General features: G+C 46.3%; 1 protein-coding gene across 2 annotated transcripts in view; it reads right to left on the bottom strand.

Annotated features, from left to right (window-relative positions):
* Window positions 1-23,075, bottom strand: part of NFATC3 (nuclear factor of activated T cells 3) — a 162,373-nt gene that overhangs the window by 108,277 nt on the left and 31,021 nt on the right. For both annotated transcript variants that reach the window (XM_030582229.1, XM_030582230.1), the window contains exon 2: window positions 17,341-18,472. In XM_030582229.1, coding sequence (XP_030438089.1) covers window positions 17,341-18,472 — 1,132 coding nt within the window. The remainder of the gene's footprint in view (window positions 1-17,340; window positions 18,473-23,075) is intronic.

Raw genomic sequence — 23,075 nt, forward strand, 5'->3', positions numbered from 1 at the left:
ACAGACCAAACCGGAGGACCACGAATTGGTAGTGATTCTGTCCCACCAGAAAATGGAGGAAGTGCTTATGCCCCTCGAATGTGGATGTGGAAGTACGCGTCTGTAGACCGAGGACCGTGTACCAACCCCCCGGGATCCAGGGAGGGGAATGATGGAGGCCAGGGAAACCATGCAAAACTTGAGTTTTACCGAGTACTGGTTCGGACCTCGCAAGTCCAGTATGGGTCTGAGCCCCCCTTTGGCCTTCAGGATAAGGAAATACCGGAAGTAATACTCCTTGCCCAGGAACTACTTGGGCACTGCCTCTATCACTCCCAGTTCCAGGAGCCTCCCGACCTCTTGCTTGAGCAGAGCCTCATGCGATGGGTCCTCCAAGAGCGATGGGGGTAGGGGATGGTTGGGCAAGGAGGAGGTAAACTGGAGGTTGTAACCTCCAGAAATAGTGGCAAGGACCCAACAGTCCGAGGTGAGCCGCAACCATTCCGGGAGGAACGCACACAAATTGATTGGGAAAAAGAAGCTTTATTGGGGGTGGATCCCTGCTGGAGACTGGGTGGGGTACCCCCAAGCGTCCCATCAAAACCGCTTTTTACCCACCTGCTTGCCCTTAGAGGACCCAGGCTGGGGGGGCAGGCCGGTAGTGTCTTTGCGGGCATTTCTTATAGTCCCATTGCTTCTTATCGGTGGCCTTGTATTTCGGAAGGGCAGCCTGCGCAGGAGCTTGCTGTGGCTTAAACTTGGGTTATGCCAGAGCAGGGACATAGAGGCCCAGGGTTTGGAAGATCGTGCGGGAGTCTTTCATGCCTTTCCATGAAAATGGAGATCCTGCATTGACGACTGTGCTTCGCTGGATAGCCCAGTGAGCAGAAGCCAGGACACCCATCTCATGGACACTGACGAGGCCATGGACCATGCAGCTGTGCCCGCTGCATCTGAAGCGGCCTGCAGAGATACCCTTGCGGCAGCTGCCCCTTCTGGGAGCGCAACAGAAAGGAGTTTAAGGCACTCATGGAGGAGGGAGTCCTCGAACTTTGGGAAGGATCTTTACAGATTAAACTTGTAGTGACCCAGGAGAGCCTGATGGTTTGCTACTCTCAGTTGGAAGCTTGACAAATAAACTTTTCTCCCGAAAGCATCCAGCCTCTGAGAGTCTATGTTCTTTGGGGGTTGGGGCTGGCTGCCCCTGTTGCTCCCTGTGGTTGACCAACTCAACCATCAAGGAGTTGGGACCGGGGTGGGTATACAGATACTCATGCCCCTTAGTGGGTATGAAGTACTTGTGCTCCGCCTTTTTAGAGATGAGAGCCAAAGAGACTGGTGTTTGCCATAGGGCATTTGAAATTTTCATCACCCATTCATGGAGCAGCAATGCCTCCCTGCCTGGTGCTGAGGGGGACAGCACATTGAACAGGGAGTCTGAGGGCTCTTCCATTTCCTCAGCCTGGCGATGGAGGCTTGCTGTCACCCTTTCCGGTAAGTCATGATGGGCCCGATAGTCCTCCTGCAGGACAGAGGGGGGCAGGTCCGCAATGAGCTCCTCAGGACAGGATGAGAAGGCCGGCGGGGTGCGTTGGGTGTCAGCCAGCAACAGATGATCCACAACCTGGTCCAACTCCGGGCATGGTACTGAGGAAGTGGGCCCACTGACCCTTTTCTTGGCAGCCTAAGGATGGAGGCCGATGGTGCTTCTGATGCCCCAGCCACTGAGAGAGCCCCCACTGGGGGCTGTGCTGGAGGCCACAGTGCCCACTGGTACTACTGGGCTGGCTATGATGCGCGGTGGCATTGCACTTGCAGAGGCACCAGAGGGGCCGGCTGATTGGACTGGCTAGTTTCCTGTAAACGGGCGACTGTGAGCGGAGGTCAGGCTGGTGTATGACACACTGCTGCCTCTGGACCAGGAGCGGCGGTGGTGCCGAGATCTGAGTTGACTGCGGGACCTCAACCTCAAGGCAGGAGAATGGCACCAACGGTAGTGGCTGCTTCGCGAGCGATTGCGGGTCTGCCCGCTGAGACAGCAAGCAGCCGGCAATCAACGCCCAGAGCTACAGTGCTTTGGCGGAGACTTTGAGCAGGATTCCGAGCGGAAATGGCATCGACGGTCATGCTGTGACCAACTGCGGTACCGCCTTCGAGATGAGGATTGTTGGTGACATCCATCACAGTCCCATCTGTGCTCACTCCATGAAGACGAGTGGTGCCGGGAGTTCCAAATGGGATGGCACACATCCAGACAGTCTGGCCGGCGCTGAGAGCGATCCACATGGACTGAGCCCTCCACAGTCACTGGGCAGTGAGCAGTGTCAGGAATGTTCCCTCAGCCGAGACTGGTACCGGGCCGGCAGGGACTGTGGCGATCCCGGGGTGGCTTGCCTCTGGAGTGTGGTGCCGACATTGGTGGGGCTCCCAGCACCAGCATGCATGTGACTTCCTTAGCCGCCTGGAGGGCTTCAGGCTCAGAAGGCATCTGGACAGGCCTGCTCCAAAGGGGCCAGGCTACTCTGCTCCACATGAGTCAGAGGCTTAGGACCCAATGGGGACCGAGGACTACCCAACATGAGTCTAGACCCTGTCCCCGATTTCCCTCGATGCTATACAAAGAGGGAGTCTTTCCAGTCCTCTTGGGATGCCCCGTGGAAAGGGAGCAGTGCTGACTAGCTGAAGGTACCGGAGGGTCTCTGCGCACTGATGCCATGGTGCTGGGTACCGGATCAAAGTGGCATGCCGGGGTCACAGCCAGCACCAACTCCATCAGGATGGCCCGAAGTCTAATATCCCTTTTTTAGTCCTGGGCTTGAACGACTTGCAGATCTTACACCTTTTGCTGATATGGGTTTCTCCCAAGCAGCGCAGTCTGTGCAGGTCACACCTTGGCACAGAACACCTACAGTAACCGCACGACTTAAATCCTAGGGTATGGGGTATGCTCTGGCCCAAGCTCACTAACTGTCTACAGGTACTACTGAACGAAGCTGCAGCAAGTCTGGAGCTAAGTAGTTCCGACGCACCTTCACTGGCAGCAAGAAGGAACTGAGGGTGGGGGGAGTGCACAGCTCCCCTTATACCACGCTAGGCAGGCGCCACTACAGGGGTCATGGGGGATGCTCCCCCGTTACGGGTACTGCTAGGGGGAAAATTTCCAGCACCGGTGCACATGGCAAGCACGCAAACCTACTGTGAAATACATATGAGCAATCACTCGAAGAACCTACCTGACTGCTCCTATCAGAAGCAACCTCTCAACTTCTGCAAGAAGAATTACCTTGTGAGAGGGATCCCTGAAGAGGGATGGGTAGGGGAAATTGGGGGAGGTAGTCTTTCAAACTGCTCATAAACAGTATTTTTCCGAAACCCTTTGGTCTGATGTAATCTGCCTCCATATGTTGAAGAAAAGGGCTAGCCTGTCTCCAAAGAAAGGAGTAGAAAAGTGCTTTGACTCTCCAGAATCTCATCAAAATGGAGGCTTTAATGTTGCTGGATGAGGGTGCTGTTGAGGAAGCAGGTTGTTTGGATTTGGAAGCTTATTTGAAAGGCCCTTTTCTATAATGTCTTTGAAGCTGCAGGTTGTTGATATTTTTGATGTCTTTTGATGATGAGTAGGATGCTGCATGCTGGACGTAGTGCTGTCTCTAGTATTGGTAGATGGAATCAACCACACAGATCAGGTTTGCTGATCTGGGGCCCTTTAGATTTTCTAATAAAGCATCAGTCTCTTCACTGAAAAGACCTCCTTTTTGAAGGGAATATCCTCCCAGTTTAGTTCTAGTGTCCACAGCTAGAGAGGAGGATCGAAGCCATGCATACCCCTCACAGTGGAAGTCATTTCTTTGACAGAAAAGTCTGACGCATCAAAGGAGACCCTGAGGGAATGTTTGACTACATTCTGACCTGCCAATAAAATGACAGGAGAAGGCTGACAAACACTGTCAGGCAAGTCCTGCAGCTGCCATCACCAAAGTGGGTACAGGGTGGGTAGGGAAATAAGAAAACCTTTCAGAGAGTATCTGATGGTTTGCTTTCTCAGAAACGAGTTGATAGAAGGTGAGGTTGGACCATGCTGATTTGGCCAGCAGTAACAACCCATCCAGGATGGGGAGTGATGTCTCTCTCTTGGCAGCAGCACCAACAATATCAAATACTTGGTGAGACATCTCTTCCATCAGTATCGCATGAAGATTCAAAGTGTACACCATGCAATACATCAAACCATGGAACTGCATAGCGTCCTCTGAAGGAGAGGATGCTGAAGCTATGAAGCTATCTCCACCTGTTCGTCCAGTGACAAACTGACCTTGAGCTGACCTAAATGCTCCTGTTTAAACAGAGGAAAATCTCTCTTCATTCTCCTCCTCCTCCTCCAACTGAGTCTCAGTTGTTACCATAGGCGTCAACTTCCCTTCTGCCCAGTGGGTGCTCCCTCCACCCCAGGCCCCGCCCTGCCTCTTCCCGCCCCGAACCACCCTTACCCCACCCCCATTCCATCCTCTTCCCTCAAGTCCCCACCCCAGCCCTGCCTCTTCTCTGCCTCCTCCCCAGAGCATGCTGCCTCTCTGCTCCCCCCTCCCTCCCGGAAAGTCTTAAGTGCCACCAAACAGCTGTTAGGCTGGGGGGGGAAGCAGGAGGAGTGGGGACGCAGCGCACTTGGGGGGGAAGGAGGCTAGGAGTGGGGAGCTTGGCTGCTGGTGGGTGTGGAGCACCTGCTAATTTTTCCCCGTGAGTGCTCCAGCCCCAGAGCACCCATGATGTTGGTGCCCATGGGTGTCACTATCTGTACCGTCAACTGATCTGGAGGCATAGGCACCAACTCCATGGTTGCTCAGGGGCTCAGGCACCCACGGAAAAAACAAACAACCAAAAAACAGTGGGTGCTCACTATCCAGGAGCCAGAGCTTGAGCGTTAAATGTGATGAGTTCTGTGCTGCTAACAACTTCTGCCCTTGAGGCAGGGAGTTTGTTTATAAATAGAGGCATGGTGAGTAAGATAACAAAAGGCTTATCATTACATTAAATTAAGGATTGTTAGATGATCCTGAAAGTATTCTCAGGCACTCCAGTTAAAAGATAGGAAACAAAGAGTAGGAATAAATCGTCCATTTTTAGAATGGAGAGAAGTAAATAGTGGTGTCCCCAACAGGTTTGTACTGGGACCAGTGCTGTTCACCATATTCATAAATGATCTGCAATAAAATAAACAGTGAGGTGGCAAAGTTCGCAGATTATACAAAAATTACTCAAGGAGGTAGTTAAGTGCAAAACAGACTGCAAAAAAGTTACAAAGGGATCTCACAAAACTGGATGACTTTGAATTTAGTCTGCTATTTTGTTTCAATGTGTAATGCACGTGGCAAAATATAATCCCAACTATAGGTACAAAATGATGGTACCTAAATTAGCTGTTACCCACCAAGAGAGAGATCTTGGGGTCATTTCCAGTACTCTGGAAGCAATATGTTTCCAGAGTGCTGCAAGTTTATAAGAATCCTTCTCACTATTCCTGTATCATCCTGATCTCATTCTCCAGCTTGAATAGACTTAAAAATTATCTCTAGTCATCAATGGGACAGGCGCAACTGAACAACTTAGTTGTCCTTAACATGCATCAAGACAGTACCAAGGAACTAGATGTGAATAAGATTGCTGACAGTTTCATCCAGAAAGCTACAGTGAGACAATGTCTTTAAACCAGGATGTTAAGTGAAGACAGCATGTAGACTGCAATGATTTTAATATACTGTAATTAATGATAATGTAATATGTAGTTCATAATTTAATTAAAATAGTAAAGATACCAATGATAGACATTCAGTAACTAGACTACGAAAGAAGTGTGTAAATATGCTGAAAAACAGCCTTCTTCCCAAATTGGCTGAGTGCCCTCTCTAGCCCCCCCGCTCTTCCAAAGCGCCTACTGGCAAAAACAAAAAAGTCAGTGCCTATGTCTGGAGGCATCAGATTCTTTGCAGATGAAACGTCACATCTCCATCCACACAGAAGATGGACAAAGAAGTCCTGAGGCAGCCTCCAATAAGGCTATGGGTCCCAGGACTGCCCGTCACTCCAACAACTGGGGGTCAGGAACATGCCAACCGGAGGTGGAACGAAGAGTAGTCTGAACTTTGCTTCAGGTCTCTGCATTTCTTCTCTGGCCTCCTCCTGGAAAAGGCACCAGAGAAAGCGTACTGTGGATAATAATGGATCCTGAGGAAGGAATAGGGATCCACCTCTTTACGAAGACCTCGTAGGGTTTCTAAGAGGAAGAACGGGAAAGCTTTTCAGGGGAAGAACCAGCAACGGAATCTGCTCTCTCCTTCCTAACAGGAGATGAAGTCGACAACTCTGGAACTGAGGACACATACCTTCTTTTAGGCACCCACACATTTCACAAGTGGATCCAAAGCATGCAACAAAGCCGAGAGATGGACCTGAGCTACCACAGTGATACAGCACCAAGGAGGCAGCTGGAACGGACACAGAAAATCGAGTCAGGAAGTGACAGTTGATCTGAAGGTCTGAATGTCATCAGACCCAATGATACAAGTGGACTCATCTCTCTCATCACTGAAGCTGGAGATGTAACTGGTCTCTTCTTCTGGCTCGTAGTGGTTCTATCAGAATCGGACAGATTCGATAGCTGTGATGTGCAAGACCTGGCACCACTAACACTGACAGACTTGTTCCCATGCTTCTCCTTCCTTGGTGCCACAGCATCCAAGACCGAAAGTGCTGATGGCCCTAATTCAGAGGCACTACTTACATCCATCTTCTAGGAAGTGGAGAAGGCAGTTGGAACAGATGCTGGTTCTGCAGTCACAGGAGTTATATCAGCTGAATCGCTGTGAGGCAAGAGAGATGGCACCAGCAAGAGCAGCCAAGCTAGTCCTCGAACTTTCTTCCAGAACCAGGGCAGTGAGATCTGACCATGCTGCCCTCGGTTTGGACATGAATAGGTTGGGGGCTTGACAGAGAAATGCAGGAACCAAATCCACCCTTATAGTGGCTCTGGTTTCTGGGAACCCTTCAGTTGGCCAGAACGCACGGAGGTCACCAGATTGAGACTGGCTCTTTAGACCCTGCAACCAAAAGTCTTAACGGATCCAGTGAGTCTAACCCCTAGAAGCAGAAAGAATTGCAAATGAATCTCCCCATTCTTGCAGGCCCTGGGGGTGAAGGTCTGACCGACCCAACACCCAGAAGGTGGCTGGCCTTCTGACACTTCATGCACAGCATGTGGTTATCTGAAATTGAGAAGACAGCAAAGCAAGAAGCAAACTTTTTAAACCCTGGACTTCTTTGTTTTGATTCTACCATACCTCAAAACTAGGGAGACACCCTAACTTCTTGCTAACACTAACTAGCTGTTTTGGAACAAACAAGTCCCCTTGAAGAGACTGGAGGGATTCACATCCATCCAGGCATGCAGCTGGAAGGAAATGAGGTGGGAGGGTGCTCTACTCCCTACACTGCCTCACTCTCAGGACATCTGGAAAGCTGAGGGGAGAGGAGAGAGCACACAGGCACTAGCTGATGCTCCTAAAAGAGGGTTTTGCCACAAGATGGTGCAGTATCCCATAAATGGGAATATGCAGAGTCTCCCAAAGAAGAATGTTTAGTTATCAGTGAACTTGCACCATGAAAGATCTTCCTAGCATATCTGACACTATGGAATACATAGATGTGACAAAAGGTCACCTCATGATACGGTAGAAGAGTGAGATTTAGCGGACAAGAACTTTAATGATTTGGGTAGTTTAATGGAAGAATACTAATTAACTGAAAAAGGGAAGAGAAAAATAAGATCCAATAAACATACTCCTAACAGTTCACAATGTTGGATTCTCCCATTGCTTCGACAGATGTATGTTCCACTAGTGTTGACCTGAGTTCTGGGTTTAATTTGTTTTTATGGCTTCTCACATGGGAAGCGAGTCCAATCCTAGTTTGCAAATGTGGTTGCGGGGAGAGTTGGAGGCATTGGCCTTATGATGTACTCTTTTTCCTGCAAAGACCTCACATGCCACTCCTCAAAAGTGGACACAGCCTCATAGCACAAACCTCTCCATCTGTGTCTGTTCAATGCAATAAATTCCAGGTTCTAATGTCTGTCTCGCATGCTTTGAGGTAGCTTTCAAAGTGTTTATAATTAAGGTGAGGTTGACACTTAGAGCGGGTTCCCATGCTCAGCTAGCTGAACAGCATAGCTTTCAGTATGTGGGAAACCTCTATGTAGACAATGTGTCTAATCCACTGAAGTTGAGCCCTGATGAGCATGCTCTCACTGCCAGAGATTTGGCACTTCAAGGACTTCAGGATTGTCTTGCCACTTGATGTTGCAGAAAGATCTTCAGTAGCGAAGATGAAAGCTCTTTAGCTGTTTGGTGTGACATGTGCAGAGTGCCCATGTCTTGCAGTGGTAGAGAAGGGAGGTCAATACAGCAGCATGATACACTTTATCTTGGTTCTGAGGCAGACTCCACGTTTCTTCCAGGACCTGTGGGTGAGCCTGCCAAATGCCAAGCTGGCCTTTACCAGGCACTGAATGATCATCCTCCTCCTCCTCCTCCTCCTCCTCCAACAAGGTATTACTGGAAAGTATGCTATCCAGGCAGCAGACTTTCCTGACCAAGTAGAGGAGTGGTATCATGAGGCTTGTGATGTTGGTGCTGACTGGTACATGATCTCTATCTTTTTCAGACATTGCAAAACTGCAGAATTTTGAAGCTTAGGCAGAAAGGTCCACAATAAACTGAATGGCCTTTAGTGTGTGGGTGCAATGAGGGCCCCATCATCAGAAAACAGGAGCTCTATTAATAACTGTTCAATTACCTTGGTGTGGGCCTTGAATCACTATAGATTAAATAGACACCTGCCCCCACCCCCCATCCAATCTAAACTGGATGTGTACACCTCTGTCAAAGTCCTGGAATGTGAACATGACCATGGCTGAAATAACAATGGCAAAGATGACTAGAGAGACATTACACATTATTGCTAGATAATGTTAGTATGAGTAAGGCTACTGATGAGTCACCACACTCCATCACCCTGGCCATCATTAAATAAGCAGATGACAATCCTATCTGGTCAGCCAAATTTATGAAAGCATTTCCATAGGCTCTTGTGATTCACTGCATCATAGGCCTCAACAGGGTCAATAAGTACCAGGCAGGGATCCTTATTCTGTTCACGAAAATTCTCTTGATCTTTGCAGCCCGACAAATTCATGTCCACGGCGCCACAACAAGAAAGAAAGCCATACTGTGACTCTAGATACACCCAATGATACACAAGCATGCCGAAGACAACACACACAAGGATCTTCCTTGCTACAGATAACAAAGAGATTCAGCAATGGTTGTCCAATGGATATGTGTCACTTCCTTTTCTACGGATGGACTATGAAAGCATCCTTATACCCCCGGGTACCTGCTCCCGTGCAATTTTGAAAAGGCTGGTGAGCTTCCTGATCAGGTGGACATCTTCACATTTGTATAATAGGTGCAATGCCATTTGGGCCTGGAGACTTGCTCATGAACAGCTGCTTGATGGCCTTAGTAACATTGTCTAAAGAGGGGTCCACAGACAGCTCTTCCATGACAAGATGTTGCAGGAGTAAGTCAATGGCTTCCTCAGTCATAGTGGACTGACAGTTCAGGAGTTCAAAGTGCTCTGTCCTATGAGAAAGAATATCACCTGATCACCATCTGCTGTGAGTACAAAGGCTATATCATTGGATTTTGGGCCACATGCATCATGGAGACCTTTATAGAATGCCTCATGCCATACTTGTCAAGCGCCTCCTGCAGTTCTACAGCCTTCTGCTCCCACCACTGGTTCTTCATTGGCTCTAAATTGGGGATGTTTGACCTTAATGTATCTGACCTTCTCAGTTGCTGATTTCTTGTCTAAGATACAGGACTTGCTATGGTGTGCATGGTCTCTAGTAGCCAGTCTATGTCAGGGTGACTCATTGGGCCAGTATTAATGTTCCTGTCTTACAAAGCCAAGAACCTTTGTTGCCATATTACATGTGACATCTCGGAGCTTCTGCCAGGTTGCCTCAATGTCCATGGAGTTTTCTGGGACCTCAGCCAAACAGTCTCCAGTGCCTACTCCAACTTCACTTGTTTGCTGGGGTCTTTCATGGAAGCCATACTGATCTTTGGTGGTTTAGCATCTTCTGGCTCACTTTGGTGAGAAGTGTAGCTACATGACACTTCTCACAAGCCAACGGTCTGACGAGCATTCAGTGCCTCTTGAAGAGCAAGTGATGTGCACGTTTTTAATGTCTTTAAGACCATACAATTACATAGTCCATTATATGCCACTGTTTTGACCTAGGATGCATCCATGTTAATCTTATATATGTTGGCCTGTTGGAAGACTGTTAGTAATAGTGAGACTGAATTCGGCACACACAAAGAGAAGTAGTTGGCCATTAGAGTTTGATCTTCCAATACCATGATGGCCTATTACCCTGCCCCATGTCAGTCAGCTCCCACATGAGAATTAAAATCTCCAAGGACAAATATATTTATCTCTACCCTCCCTTACGACCTAGCTGAGATCTTCATAAAACATCTGCCCAGCCTCCTCCTCCTAAGAGTTACTGTCAGTGCGCAGGCACTGATAATGGTGGCATAACAGTCTCTGGACAAGTTTACATGGAGCACCATAAATTGGTCATTGACTCCTGTGGGGAGCAAGTCAAGCTTCTGGCAATGTCAAGCACAATTGCTACCCTTACGCACAATTGCCTTGGCTCATCATTGGCCTTGCCAATTTAGTAGTAGGTATATCCTGATCCCACCTCAAGGCAGGATTCATCAGTGAGTCTAGTTTCTCTGAGGGCAGAAATGTCTGTTACACATCATCAGTGTTTTGGCAATAAGAGCTGTTCTACAGACCTGTATTTGGTCATTCCATTACCCAAATGGAAGTCTGTGAATTTTTGTTTTATTGTGACTGCTGTGTTGGATGACCAACCAGGAGCAGTAGCCTGACAGGTATGGAAGGGGCAGGTTGTGTTCAGGATTCTTTTCAGTCCCCTTTCCCAGGATTGGGGAAAACAATGCTGTGCATAAAAGAGGCCTGCTCTGTCATCTCAGGAGAATATGAGCTCCACATCTGTCTTGGTCTGTGGGAAAACAATCACCACTCTGAGGCCACCTGTCTGCAGAGTGACTAAGGAGTGCCAGCAGCATCCTCAGCCTGTCTCCATCCCCACTTCCTCATTGCCACAGGACCCTGGTAAATTAACTGAGTTAAATGAGTTGTCTGAACAACCTGCACTATGAATGGATTTAAGAGCCATGTTTGTTCAGAACCATTTCCACTTTCTTGCCCAAGCAGCTGTTGTCACGCTGGTGCAATAGATGTTATAAGTAAGCATGGCAGCTGACACTGGTGCAGAATTTGGTTTTCGAGTTGTCCTTCTCTTAGAGGAGCCATCAGCCTGAGCAAAAAGCCTCATCTGCCCACGGGTGTAGCGACCGGCCAAAGCATATGTATATAATGCAGCTTACCCTCCTATGCCCCTCAAATCATATGCTTTATTACCATGCTCTCCATTTTCACCGTGTTCTGCATTGTCTGTTGATGAAGTCTTCATGGTAACGCTCGCAGAAAGGTTCTGGGGTTACTCATACTTACCCAAGCTGTGTGGAGGGCAGGAGTGTCATCAAGTCTGCCCACTGCCCAAAAGAACTTCACTATTGATCTACCAATCATTTTATCTTTCCTTTTCGTACCAATGGAGAGAACACAGTATCAGGGCAAAAAAAAAAAAAAATCTGTAGAGAGCTGTCATTGGCTTTGTTTACTGTTACTAAAAATAGAGAGAAAACTGAAATATATCTTTTTGAAAAAGGACCATTACGTGACAGGCAAGACAAAAAGAGTTGTGTAATGGCTTGTATGAGCTACATTTAATACTTACTACATTACCCAACAACTCCAGACAGGTGGATCTCTGTTATAAAAAGGGTCAATTTTTTAAGCAGCTTTCACCACTATTTTGGGAAGGGGGTGACTGACCCAGCAAATCCTAACGTGAGCTAGTATAAACACATTTAATCTGATTTAAGTTAAAACTGCTTTTTATCATCCTACTGTACGACAAATAAATACTCAAAGCTCATAGACTCAGACTCTAGGACTGGAAGGGACCTCGAGAGGTCATCGAGTCCAGTCCCCTGCCCTCATGGCAGGACCAAATACTGTCTAGACCATCCCTAATAGACATTTATCTAACCTACTCTTAAATATCTCCAGAGATGGAGATTCCACAACCTCCCTAGGCAATTTATTCCAGTGTTTAACTACCCTGACAGTTAGGAACTTTTTCCTAATGTCCAACCTAAATCTCCCTTGCTGCAGTTTAAGCCCATTGCTTCTTGTTCTATCATTGGAGGCTAAGGTGAACAAGTTTTCTCCCTCCTCCTGATGACACCCTTTTAGATACCTGAAAACTGCTATCAGGTCCCCTCTCAGTCTTCTCTTTTCCAAACTAAACAAACCCAATTCCTTCAGCCTTCCTTCATAGGTCATGTTCTCAAGACCTTTAATCATTCTTGTTGCTATTCTCTGGACCCTCTCCAATTTCTCCACATCTTTCTTGAAACGCGGTGCCCAGAACTGGACACAATACTCCAGTTGAGGCCTAACCAGCGCAGAGTAAAGCGGAAGAATGACTTCTCGTGTCTTGTTTACAACACACCTGTTAATGCATCCCAGAATCATGTTTGCTTTTTTTGCAACAGTATCACACTGTTGACTCACATTAAGCTTGTGGTCTACTATGACCCCTAGATCTCTTTCTGCCATACTCCTTCCTAGACAGTCTCTTTCCATTCTGTATGTGTGAAACTGATTGTTCCTTCCTAGGTGGAGCACTTTGCATTTATCTTTATTGAACTTCATCCTGTTTACCTCAGACCATTTCTCCAATTTGTCCAGATCATTTTGAATTTTGACCCTGTCCTCCAAAGCAGTTGCAATCCCTCCCAGTTTGGTATCGTCCGCAAACTTAATAAGCGTACTTTCTATGCCAACATCTAAATCGTTGATGAAGATATTGTGCAAGAATACTTTTTACTGGTATATGTCCATACTTGAACTGTTACAGAAGTGCAGCTGCACTGCTGCAGTGTAGACACTGCCTACGTGCCAACAGGAGGTGTTCCCAAGAGGTGGTAACTAAGTTCTGTTGACACTGGGGGTTAGGACAGCATACCTAATGTCTCTCAGGGGTGTGGATTTTTCACAAGCCTGAGAGACGCAGCTAAGCTGATGTATGTTCTCAATGTAGACCAGCTCTTAAAAATCCCTTATATTATAAGGATATCCTGAGACTGTAGAATGAGGGGACTCCAATAGTATTTAGGAAAAAACTTCAATAAATCAAACTAATTTATGTCCTTAACTACAGCAGTTGCAGGCCTCATGTAAGACACGAGTAGAATTCACAGAACAGTAAGGTCGCTCAATGGGGCAAGGACTCCTGTGACCCTCTGCTTCATTAATTACACATGTCTAATTTGATATGATTTATTAGCTACATCTAACTTCAGTTTTATTTCACATGCATTCTTTATACATACTCATCCTCACAAATCCTATTTCAGATACATTTATACATTTAAATGCAAAACTCCAGTCAACTTTATTCTTCACACACACATTTATAGCCAATTGAAAAATGAGATCATAAATGGAAGTCTTCATTTGGTATAGTTTGCATATCTATTTATGCAGTGCCAGAACCTTAAAACAAAGAACTGTATATATGTTTTCTAACTTGGCCAAATAAAACAGATTTTCACCAGACCACAGCCTTCTCTTTCACAGGCAGGTTGGTCTGCTTAAAAGGCTCAGGGTGGAAGATCCCAGAAATTGAGAGTGGATGCAAGATTGATTTCTAAAGCAGAACGAGAAATTCAGGAAAGAATTAAAAGGTACTCCTGGTACAAAACTAGACTGTGTTCCCACTGGAAACATTCTCCACTTTTAAATGTCTGGTCATGTTTGAGGGAAATCCCAAGGAGAGTGCTGCTTCAGAGAGAAAAAACTGGTTCACCCGTGGAAGTGCTAGTTCATTCTACATCAACGGTGGGCAAACTACAGTCCGCAGGCCAGATCCGGCCCCTTGGGGCTTTGGATCTGGCCCGTGGGATTGCTACCTCTGAGGTGCCATGGACACCACGCCGCTCCGAAAAGCAGCCATCACCACGTCCACGCGACCCCTGGGGGTGGGGGGCAGAGGGCTCTGTGTGCTGCCCTCACCTATAGGCACCGCCCCCTCCCCCCCCCCAGCAGCTCCCATTGGCCAGGAACGGGGAACTACGGCCAATAGGACCTTCGAGGGAAGTACCACAGGCAAGGGCAGCACACATAGTCCTCTGCCCCCCCTTGCCCAGGGGACACAGGGACATAGTGTCATCCGCTTCCGGGAGCGGCATGGGGCCAGGGTAGTCAGGGAGTCTGCCTGGGCACTGGTGTGTGACGCTGCCACCCTGGAGCTGCTCCAGGTAAGTGGTGTTGGCCAAAGCCTGAACCCCTCCTGCACCTCAACTCCCTGCCCTGAGCTCCCCCAACACTCTGCACCCCTCCCTGCACCACGTCCTGCATGCCAACTCCCTTCCCTAAGCCCACTCATATATCCTGCACCCTCCTCTGCCCTAACCCCTTGCCCTGAGCCCCTTCCTGCACACTGCACCCCTTCCCAGACCCCAACCGCCTGCCCTGCATGCAATTTCCCCACCCAGATGTGGCCCTCGGGCCAAAAAGTTTGCCCACTCCTGTTCTATATGCTCTCTGAGAAGTGAAAACTCTCTCATTGGGAACAGAAAAGAATAACTCCCATTCAATGAAAATCTGGAGATACTCTGAGAAGCACTTTACACTTGCTTCCTTTATTTTTCCTCATTTAACTCAGAATGAAATTCAGTTGAAGTCATTTAAATTCTCACATTTGTGTGTCAAGTTGAAAGGTATCCAGCTTTAGAAAGACTATTTTTAACATACAAATTCTGAAAGTAAGTGCTCTGCAGCAGTGGTCCGGAATCTTTCTATGCAGGTTTCAGGGGTGAAAGTAACTTACAGGACTTACCGGTACAGCTGGAGTCCTGAGGGGGTGTGGCTTCAAGTGGAAGAGGTGTGGCCTCAAGATTTAAAGGCCTTAGGGCACCAGCTGTGGCTGGGAGTCCCAGGGCCTTTAAATCAACCAGGAGCTCCCAGCTGAAGAGGTGGCTGGGAGCGCCCCCGGGGTTCAGGGGAAAATTAAAGGGGCCGGGGCTCTGGCTGCCACGGGGAACGCTGAGCTTTGCCGGGCTAGGGCCAGGATTTAAAGGCCACAGAGCTCCTGCCGTTGCAGGGAGACCCGAGCTCTTTAAATTCCAGCCCCAGCCTGGCTGCCGGAGCCACAGGCGGGATTTGAAGGGCTCTGAGCCACTGCGGGCAGCTGGTGCGGTCGGGCACACTGTACCAGACAAGCTTACTTTCACCTCTGGCAGCTGTGGAAACAGAACAAACTGGCTAGTTTTGCTGTTAGAAGGTCTTAGCACTCTGTCACTAACGGACAAGTCTGATTCTGCCTCAAAGCACCAAATAACTGGAAACCCATTGTGGGCCAATGAACCTGAATATGAAATAATAAGTTGAACCCGCCACAGACTCATTTCACTTATAACCATAGCCATATGTTTACTGACAAAAACCTTTGTTAATGAAGAGCTAAGGTTAACCAGTTATATCATGTCCTTCCAGAATGTTGAATGCAGTAAAACAAAATGTCTGAAAATCAGGAAATACATCGTTTAAAGGTACATACCCACACAATCCTAACTCTGCCCTCCTAGAGGTGGCCATAGCCACTGGGCATTATCTGCATGCATTGCACTTCAGTCGTGTCAGATGTACATTATTGAATGGTGGAGAGATTAACTGGAACATCTTAGAAGAGCTGTGATTGTGAGATGAGGTAATCTTGAGGGCTGTGCATCTATGGATGTTTGTGAGAGCCCCTCTCCCTGACCATTTCACATGTGATCAAGGGAAAGAGGTACATATGTATCTTGAGAGGCACCTTGACCCTCTTGGAGAGGCATCAGACTAGCCCACTGAGTAGGACCAGAGAATGCTACCTAACCCTATATTCACCTGCGCCCACTCCACTTCAAAATATCCACCAACAGCTGCAGATAAAGTGGTGAGCAGCTCTGTGAAAGATGCCTCAAGTGACTTGCATAAATGTCTACACCTGCATATTCAGCCAGAAGCCCACTTATCGAAGCATTTCTTATCAGACAAAAGATCATAAGACTATGCTCCACAAAGCCATGAATGGATACCATCCCTCCACCCTGAGCAGTATGTAGCCTTCTACTGAGTAGGGAGTGAGGAAGAGGAGTGGGGAGGGGGAAAAACATTATTTCTTAGCGTTCTATTTTTATACAGAAAAACAAAAAACCGCAGAAAAACAGGGCAGAAGGCGAAGAGACTGTACATGTCAATTGTGCTGATGCACTGAGGAGATGCCAATCCACTTCTGTAGCTAAACAGCAACCACCAGTTACTTCAGTTTGCACAGATTTCAAAGTGGCATTGTGGAAAATAACCAGATACACCCACGCGTTACGATTCCAGCAAAACAAATGAATAAAAGAAGTGGAAACCGAATTTAAAAAAAAACAGCTCTATACAAATAAACTGTATGCCTTTATAGGTCTATTAGAGATACAATGTGGGTGAGGTATATTTTTGATTAGACCAACTTCTGGTCTGAAGAAGAGCTCTGTGAGATTCATAAGCTTGTCTCTCTCACCAACAGACATTGGTCCAAAGATGGTATCTCATCCATCTTGTGTCTCTTCATATGCCTATCACTCTTGCTTAGCCATATTTACTATTTTATTGCTCTTCTAGGTTACTACTACTAATTTATTGCTCCCAAATGCACTAAGCATTGGGAATAGGAATAGAGTATTTCTTCCTTGAACAACTTATAATTTAAGGCCTGAATCTCACAAGTTGCATGCAGTGAACTGCTTTGTCCTTGTGAAACTCCATTTGATTCAATGGAGTTCTGTGCAAGGACAACAGTCTGCTCACATTCAACAAATTGAAGTATATGAGCCTAAATAATTACTGCATTATAATGTAGCTGGAATATTTTAACAACGAAGCAAATCTGGTGGTTCCAATGAACTTTTTTCTAATCATAATATTCAGATTGCTAATAGAATTGTCTTTGAAAAGGCTCATAACGCATCGAGATATAAATACATTAAACATCTGTAACACACTCAGAAAAGTGAAAAACTCCTACATTTTTATACCACTTACCGAAATATAGGAGTATGGCCAGGCTTTGGTTTGTTCCAAGTAAAGTGCGAAGGAACAGAAAGAAATTGGTCACCAGGCAAATCCTTTTTCAATGCATGTTGAGATCCAGAGCAATCATCTATTGCAGTTTCAAGGGATGGTGATAAATTACCCTGTTCTTCAGAACAGAAATCTATTTTTCCTGATAGAGTTGCAGTTTGATCCTCAGAAGTCTTTCTTGTTTTAAGAGGGATGTCAGTCTCTATACAACATTGAAATGGTGAAAGGCCAGGACTAAGACCTTGTACACTATGGAGAGAAGTGTTTAACCATGTGTCTTCTGTTATGCTTCCCCTGGGAGAGTGGCCAGGTGATGGAGTTGGAGAATGGTGAGGAGAGAGAGAGCCGGCATAACAAATCTCTGCACTGGAGTGTCGTCGCTTCCCACAGGGGGATGTAGGTCTCGATGAGGGCCTTGATGTTGGTCTAGGATTTAGCCAATTTTCATCTGTAATACTTGTTCTAGGAGAATGACAAGGAGACTGTCTAGGAGACAGGGCATGCCCAAATCCATAAGGCTGCTGCCAAGATTCATCCCCTGGACTCCTTGGAGAACCACCAGGAGATGCCAAAGGAGATCCAAGGGTAAATCGAGCAGCAGCTTCATTCAGCTCTGAGTCTACATCATCATAAACATGAGAGATAGACTCACAAGAGGAAGCATCTGAGAACCAGCTCCTGGAGGAAATGCTGCTGGCAGGGCTTGGGCTAAGGGATGATTCCCTGTATGATGGCTCAAGAGGAAGATACAGGTGGTCCCTTGAAGGCCTTTCCATATATTCGTTTTCTGGGCCATTTGTGTGCAATTCATCCTCAGTAGCTTCAATCCCTTGATGACAGTTAGGAGAGATAGATGTAATTTGAATACTAGGGCACTCAAAGGGTTTGGGTCCACCTAGTGGACTGTATTTGGATTCTGGTACCTCACAAGTTCCTTCATAGTTTTTATGACCCTGCAGTCTGGTTGGTGGAGACAGAGGAGAGGAGTGTGACTGCAATCCATGATGAGGGATACAAATTGGCTGATTTACAGAGGATGGTGGTTGGTCTACATTAAAGATGTATATGGATGCACAATCATCTGGTTCAAGATCTGAAAAAAGAACCAAAGAAAAAAGTCAGAGTGTAGTATGTTGTATATGAAGTTTCACTTATTTGTCTGATAGTTATTAGTTATTCTAGGCAATTCCCAGGGTACTGAATGCTCTCCAGCTTTCCCACTAAACACCTCAAACAAATTTTACAGCCTTAATCTATTTCAGATTTTTTAGATACCTGTTATAAAGTGGCAATATTTTAATAAAGACATTGCATAGCAGTGATTTTAATGATACATACTGACTCTGTACACTTGAAAACAGGTTACATATTTATACCCTGAAATACAGATAAAAATCTTTGTATTGCAATCTTTATTTTCAAATGTATTTTCCATAAAACACTGAAAGTTTTACAGTCACTTCATTACTTAATTCATACATTTAACTACCTGCATTTTTTCCAATAAATTTGCTCTCCTCGTTAGTGTACAAAGAGATTTCACTTTAGTGCAGTCCAGCTTTCCATAAAATACATTTATTAAAAGTATTAGAATAGCACGCTTAGCAACATTTACCATGTTTAAAATTAGAATACTACAGTAACAGAAAATGTTCATGAGTCAACCTGTGTGTACAGATTACAAACAGCCAGAAAACATTCAATTATAGGTTGATCTATATATCAACCTGTAATTGAACGCTTTCTGGCTGTTTGTAATTGAGATTTCCTGAGCACTTCTATTCCAGAAATCCTTCCTCAACCTTTATCATTTTCAGACTGAAGTTTTCCAACTCTAGTCCCTCCAAGAGTCAATAAAAGCTGTTCATTAAAATGGGGCAGAAATAAAAGCTGTGGCATGTAAGCCCTGTAATGACAGTCAGCAGTTGCTTCCTTCAGTTCTATGCCAACTTCTCCCATCCCCCTCCTCCGCACTGGAGAAGCTCCATCAGCAAGAAGCATTAGAGTGGGCTACAAGGCTTTCTCTCCTGCTTGTTACCACTGGAACTTTCCATCTGTTGCTATTCTTCTGCTAAGGAAAGCCTCCAATTACCAGCTGCTGCTGCTGCTCCTGCTCAGAGAGGTGCAGAGGAACACAATTACTGGAGGTTGAGGAGTATTTCTCCACCCCCGCCAAAAAACACACTTCTTGATTCACCCTGATGCCATCCTCTCCCAATATATGTAAAGAGTGAAATGAATTTAGCATCCTCCTCCAGGCGGTAATTCCCTCTGAGCTTCCCTCACTGCAATTTCCTTTTTTCTGCTATTGGCCAGATCCTACAGGGCTAGACTGCAGAGAAAAGTATCAACTCCAGCTCTTTATCTAATGTTTCAGGTGGCACAGAACACAGCTGTATGCAACCTCCCCACCCTACTTTCTCCCAAAGCTTTCCAACCTCTACAACAGTGCCACTGGTGGAAGCAGTATAAACAGATGAAGTGAGACAAGACTAAGATGAAGGCAAGCACCAAGAATATAAGCAAGCGAGCTAAAGCATACCGTGAAAGGGTGGGGTGGGAGGAAGACGGCAGAAATAAGTCTGCACCAAGAAAAAATGGTTATTCCCCCTGTGACAACTATGATAATTAAAACAGTCACCCAACAGTTATAACTACACTAATTTCCTAATAGTGACTACTGCATCCTTTGAAAACTGAGCCACTACCAGTGTTATTTTACCTACTCCAATAAGAGCGTATAAAAGCAGTGAATTTATCAGTGGCGACTCCAACTTCAATAATGCATGACTAAGACTACAATTCAAATCAGGAGTATTTTTAATAAAAAGTCATGGACAGGTCACAAGCAAAAAAATAAAACAAAAACAAACAAACAAAATCCCAGCCCCATGACCAGTCCATGACTTTTACTCATGATTGAATCTTGGAGGGGGGAGGGAGGGTGCTGCACACTGTGGGGGGTGGAGGATGCTGCCAGGAGGTGTGCAAGCCGGGGGGTGGGGAGCGGCTTCCCAGGATGGGGTAGCCCCGGGGGGCCCCACAGCTGTTCTGGCTGCTGCCGCAATGGGGGAACCTAGGGGCCAGCTGCCCAGGGCTGCAGAGCTGCTCTCGCAGCGACTGCTGTGGCTGGCCCCAAGTCCACATCTGGGTATGAAAACTGTATGGCGGGGCATGAATGCTCACAAAATTGGGGGTTGGGATGCAGGGGGGAGGAAGTGAGCACTCTGGCTAAGGGTGCGAGCTCTAGGGTAGGCTGGGGATGAGGGTTCTGAGGACTGGAGTGGGTCAGGGGTGCAGGCTCCAGGCAATGCTTAACTCAAGGAGCTCCTAGAAGCAGCGGCATGTCCCCCCCTACAGCTCCTATGCGGAGGCGCAGCCAGGAGGCTCTCTGCGGTGCCCTGTCCGCAGGCACTGCTCCTGCAGCTCCCATTGGCCATGGTTTCTGACCAACAGTAGCTGCAGGGGTGGCGCTTGGGGCAGATGCAGCATGCAGAGCCCCTTGGCTGTCCCAGCACGTAGGAGCCGGGGAGGGGACCTGTCGCTGCTTCCAGAAACGATGCAGTGCCATGGCACGCATGGAGTGGGGCAAGCCACCAACTCTGCCCCCCGGCTAGAGCGCTCCCGGAGCAAGCCAAGCCTCAGATTCCACTACCCAGCAGGAGCTCAAGGGCCGGATGCGGCCCCTGGGCCATAGTTTGCCCACCCCTGCTCTAAAAACTGAGTTGCAAGCCTGAAACTGGGAAAGAGGGATTTTTGGGTCATATGCACATCCCACATCAATCTGAACACTCAGTGAAATTACACAAGCAACTGTGTCCCCAACAGTCCTTTCAAGTAATTTTACTTCTTACTCTTGGCACCTTAATATTATGCTAGGTGCGCCACAGATTGACTTATCAACAGACTTCTCAACTTCAAAGCAAGGACTATCTTCAGAGATAATGCAACAAAGCAGAAACAAAAAAAAAAGTGAGGCAAAACATGAGTGTCATCAAGTTTACAGTTTTCAGCAAAAGCATGCATAGTGAGACAGGACAGGGACACACTAGAAGGGGTCAGCCTTTGTGAGAGAAGAGTGGCAGAAAGATATGACTACTAGAGTTCGCCCCCTGTCCAGAACCTAGAATGCAACAAAATTCCAGTCTCTCAATTCTTCTGAAGTCAGCAAATATCTATGAAACTCACTAAGTGTCTCTCATCCTCCTCTGATGTTGGCCCACAAAAGAGAACCTATTGTATTATTGCTGTCAGTTACCCACATTAAGTGGAAGAAGTTTATAGGGCTGAAGACCCAGAATCAACATACAGCTCTCAGCTGACTGCAATCAAGACATTTAGGTATGGACAGTTGGTCTCAGAATGATGCTGCCTTGTCTCTAAGGGTCAAAAAATATATCAAAGTATGAGGCCCACTATTTCCACCCTCCATCCCCCTCCAAAAATATCAATGCAGCAGAGAGGAGGGAAAGTTCATTTCATGAAGTCCGAGTACCAAAAGCTGACAGTGGGTAAGGACTCTTCATTCTTTCTCCCATGCCCAGAATCCCACTGAAGGGACTGGGGGAACGTAAATGACAGAGGTTCATCACACTCAGGGAGAAGACAGGAACAGCATATATGTGGGAGGAGGATGTACAAGTGCATGCTCCTTATTGTTGAAGCTCTCAAGACCACATGCTTCTCTGCTGGTATGGTCTACATCTATCAGCAGGAGAAGAAAATCACTTAGAGTAGGTGTGGGGTAGGGAAGGCAGAAGTGCAGTAGATACTTCAGAGTATCTGTTATATACTTGGATGGTCAGAAGTCAATGCTTTAGAGAATTTCTTTTGAACACCCTCCTCCCCACATATGATGTTTAATACTTAAGAAAAACTCAGCATACAATATGAATATCAGTAGCTAAACAAATCCAAATATTATAACCTCAGTATTATAACAGAATGTGTTATGGTTTAATATTAAAAAAAATTGCAAGCTTAAATTGATGAAGAACAGGTAGATTGATATGTTGAATGAAACTCTTGTAACATTTACCGTTTTCCATCAGAAGATGTAAAATATACTCTGGTCACCCAGATTCCCCCCCGCTGCTTCTATTACAGACAAACATTCAAAAAATGGAAATCAACCATCTTTGTAAAAATCTTTGTTCTCACAGCATGATCATGAAAGGAACAGATAATTTTAAAAAATTCCTTTTAAAGAAAAGGGCAAGCTGGTTTATTTAGAAATGTACATTAGCATCCATTCCCAAGGTACGCAGAAAACCTTACATCAAATAAAAAAATTATGGCCTAAAAAAACAAAACAAAAAAAACCACTTTGAAGTTGAAGAAAGTTATAGAAGAATCAAGCCCTGTTTATAATCATGAATGGCTTTAGACCAGTGGTTCTTCAACTTTTTTACTGCAGACTCCTTTCACATTTCAAGCCTCTGAGTGCAACACCCCCTAATAAGTTAAACACATTGTTTAATATATTTAACACTATTATAAATGCTCGAGGCAAGTGGGGTTTGGAGTGGAAGTTGACAGCTCACAAACCCCCATGTAATGACCCCCAATCCCCTGAGGGGTACCAACCCCCAGTTTGAGAACCCCTGCTTTAGACATTGTCTCCACACCACATGGTTAAAACTCATATTAATCATGATAGCTAACTTCTTTCTGCTCATGCCAGAAGCCTAGGCTGG

The sequence above is a fragment of the Gopherus evgoodei genome, chromosome 12, assembly GCF_007399415.2.
Source record: "Gopherus evgoodei ecotype Sinaloan lineage chromosome 12, rGopEvg1_v1.p, whole genome shotgun sequence".
Classification (NCBI taxonomy): domain Eukaryota; kingdom Metazoa; phylum Chordata; order Testudines; family Testudinidae; genus Gopherus; species Gopherus evgoodei.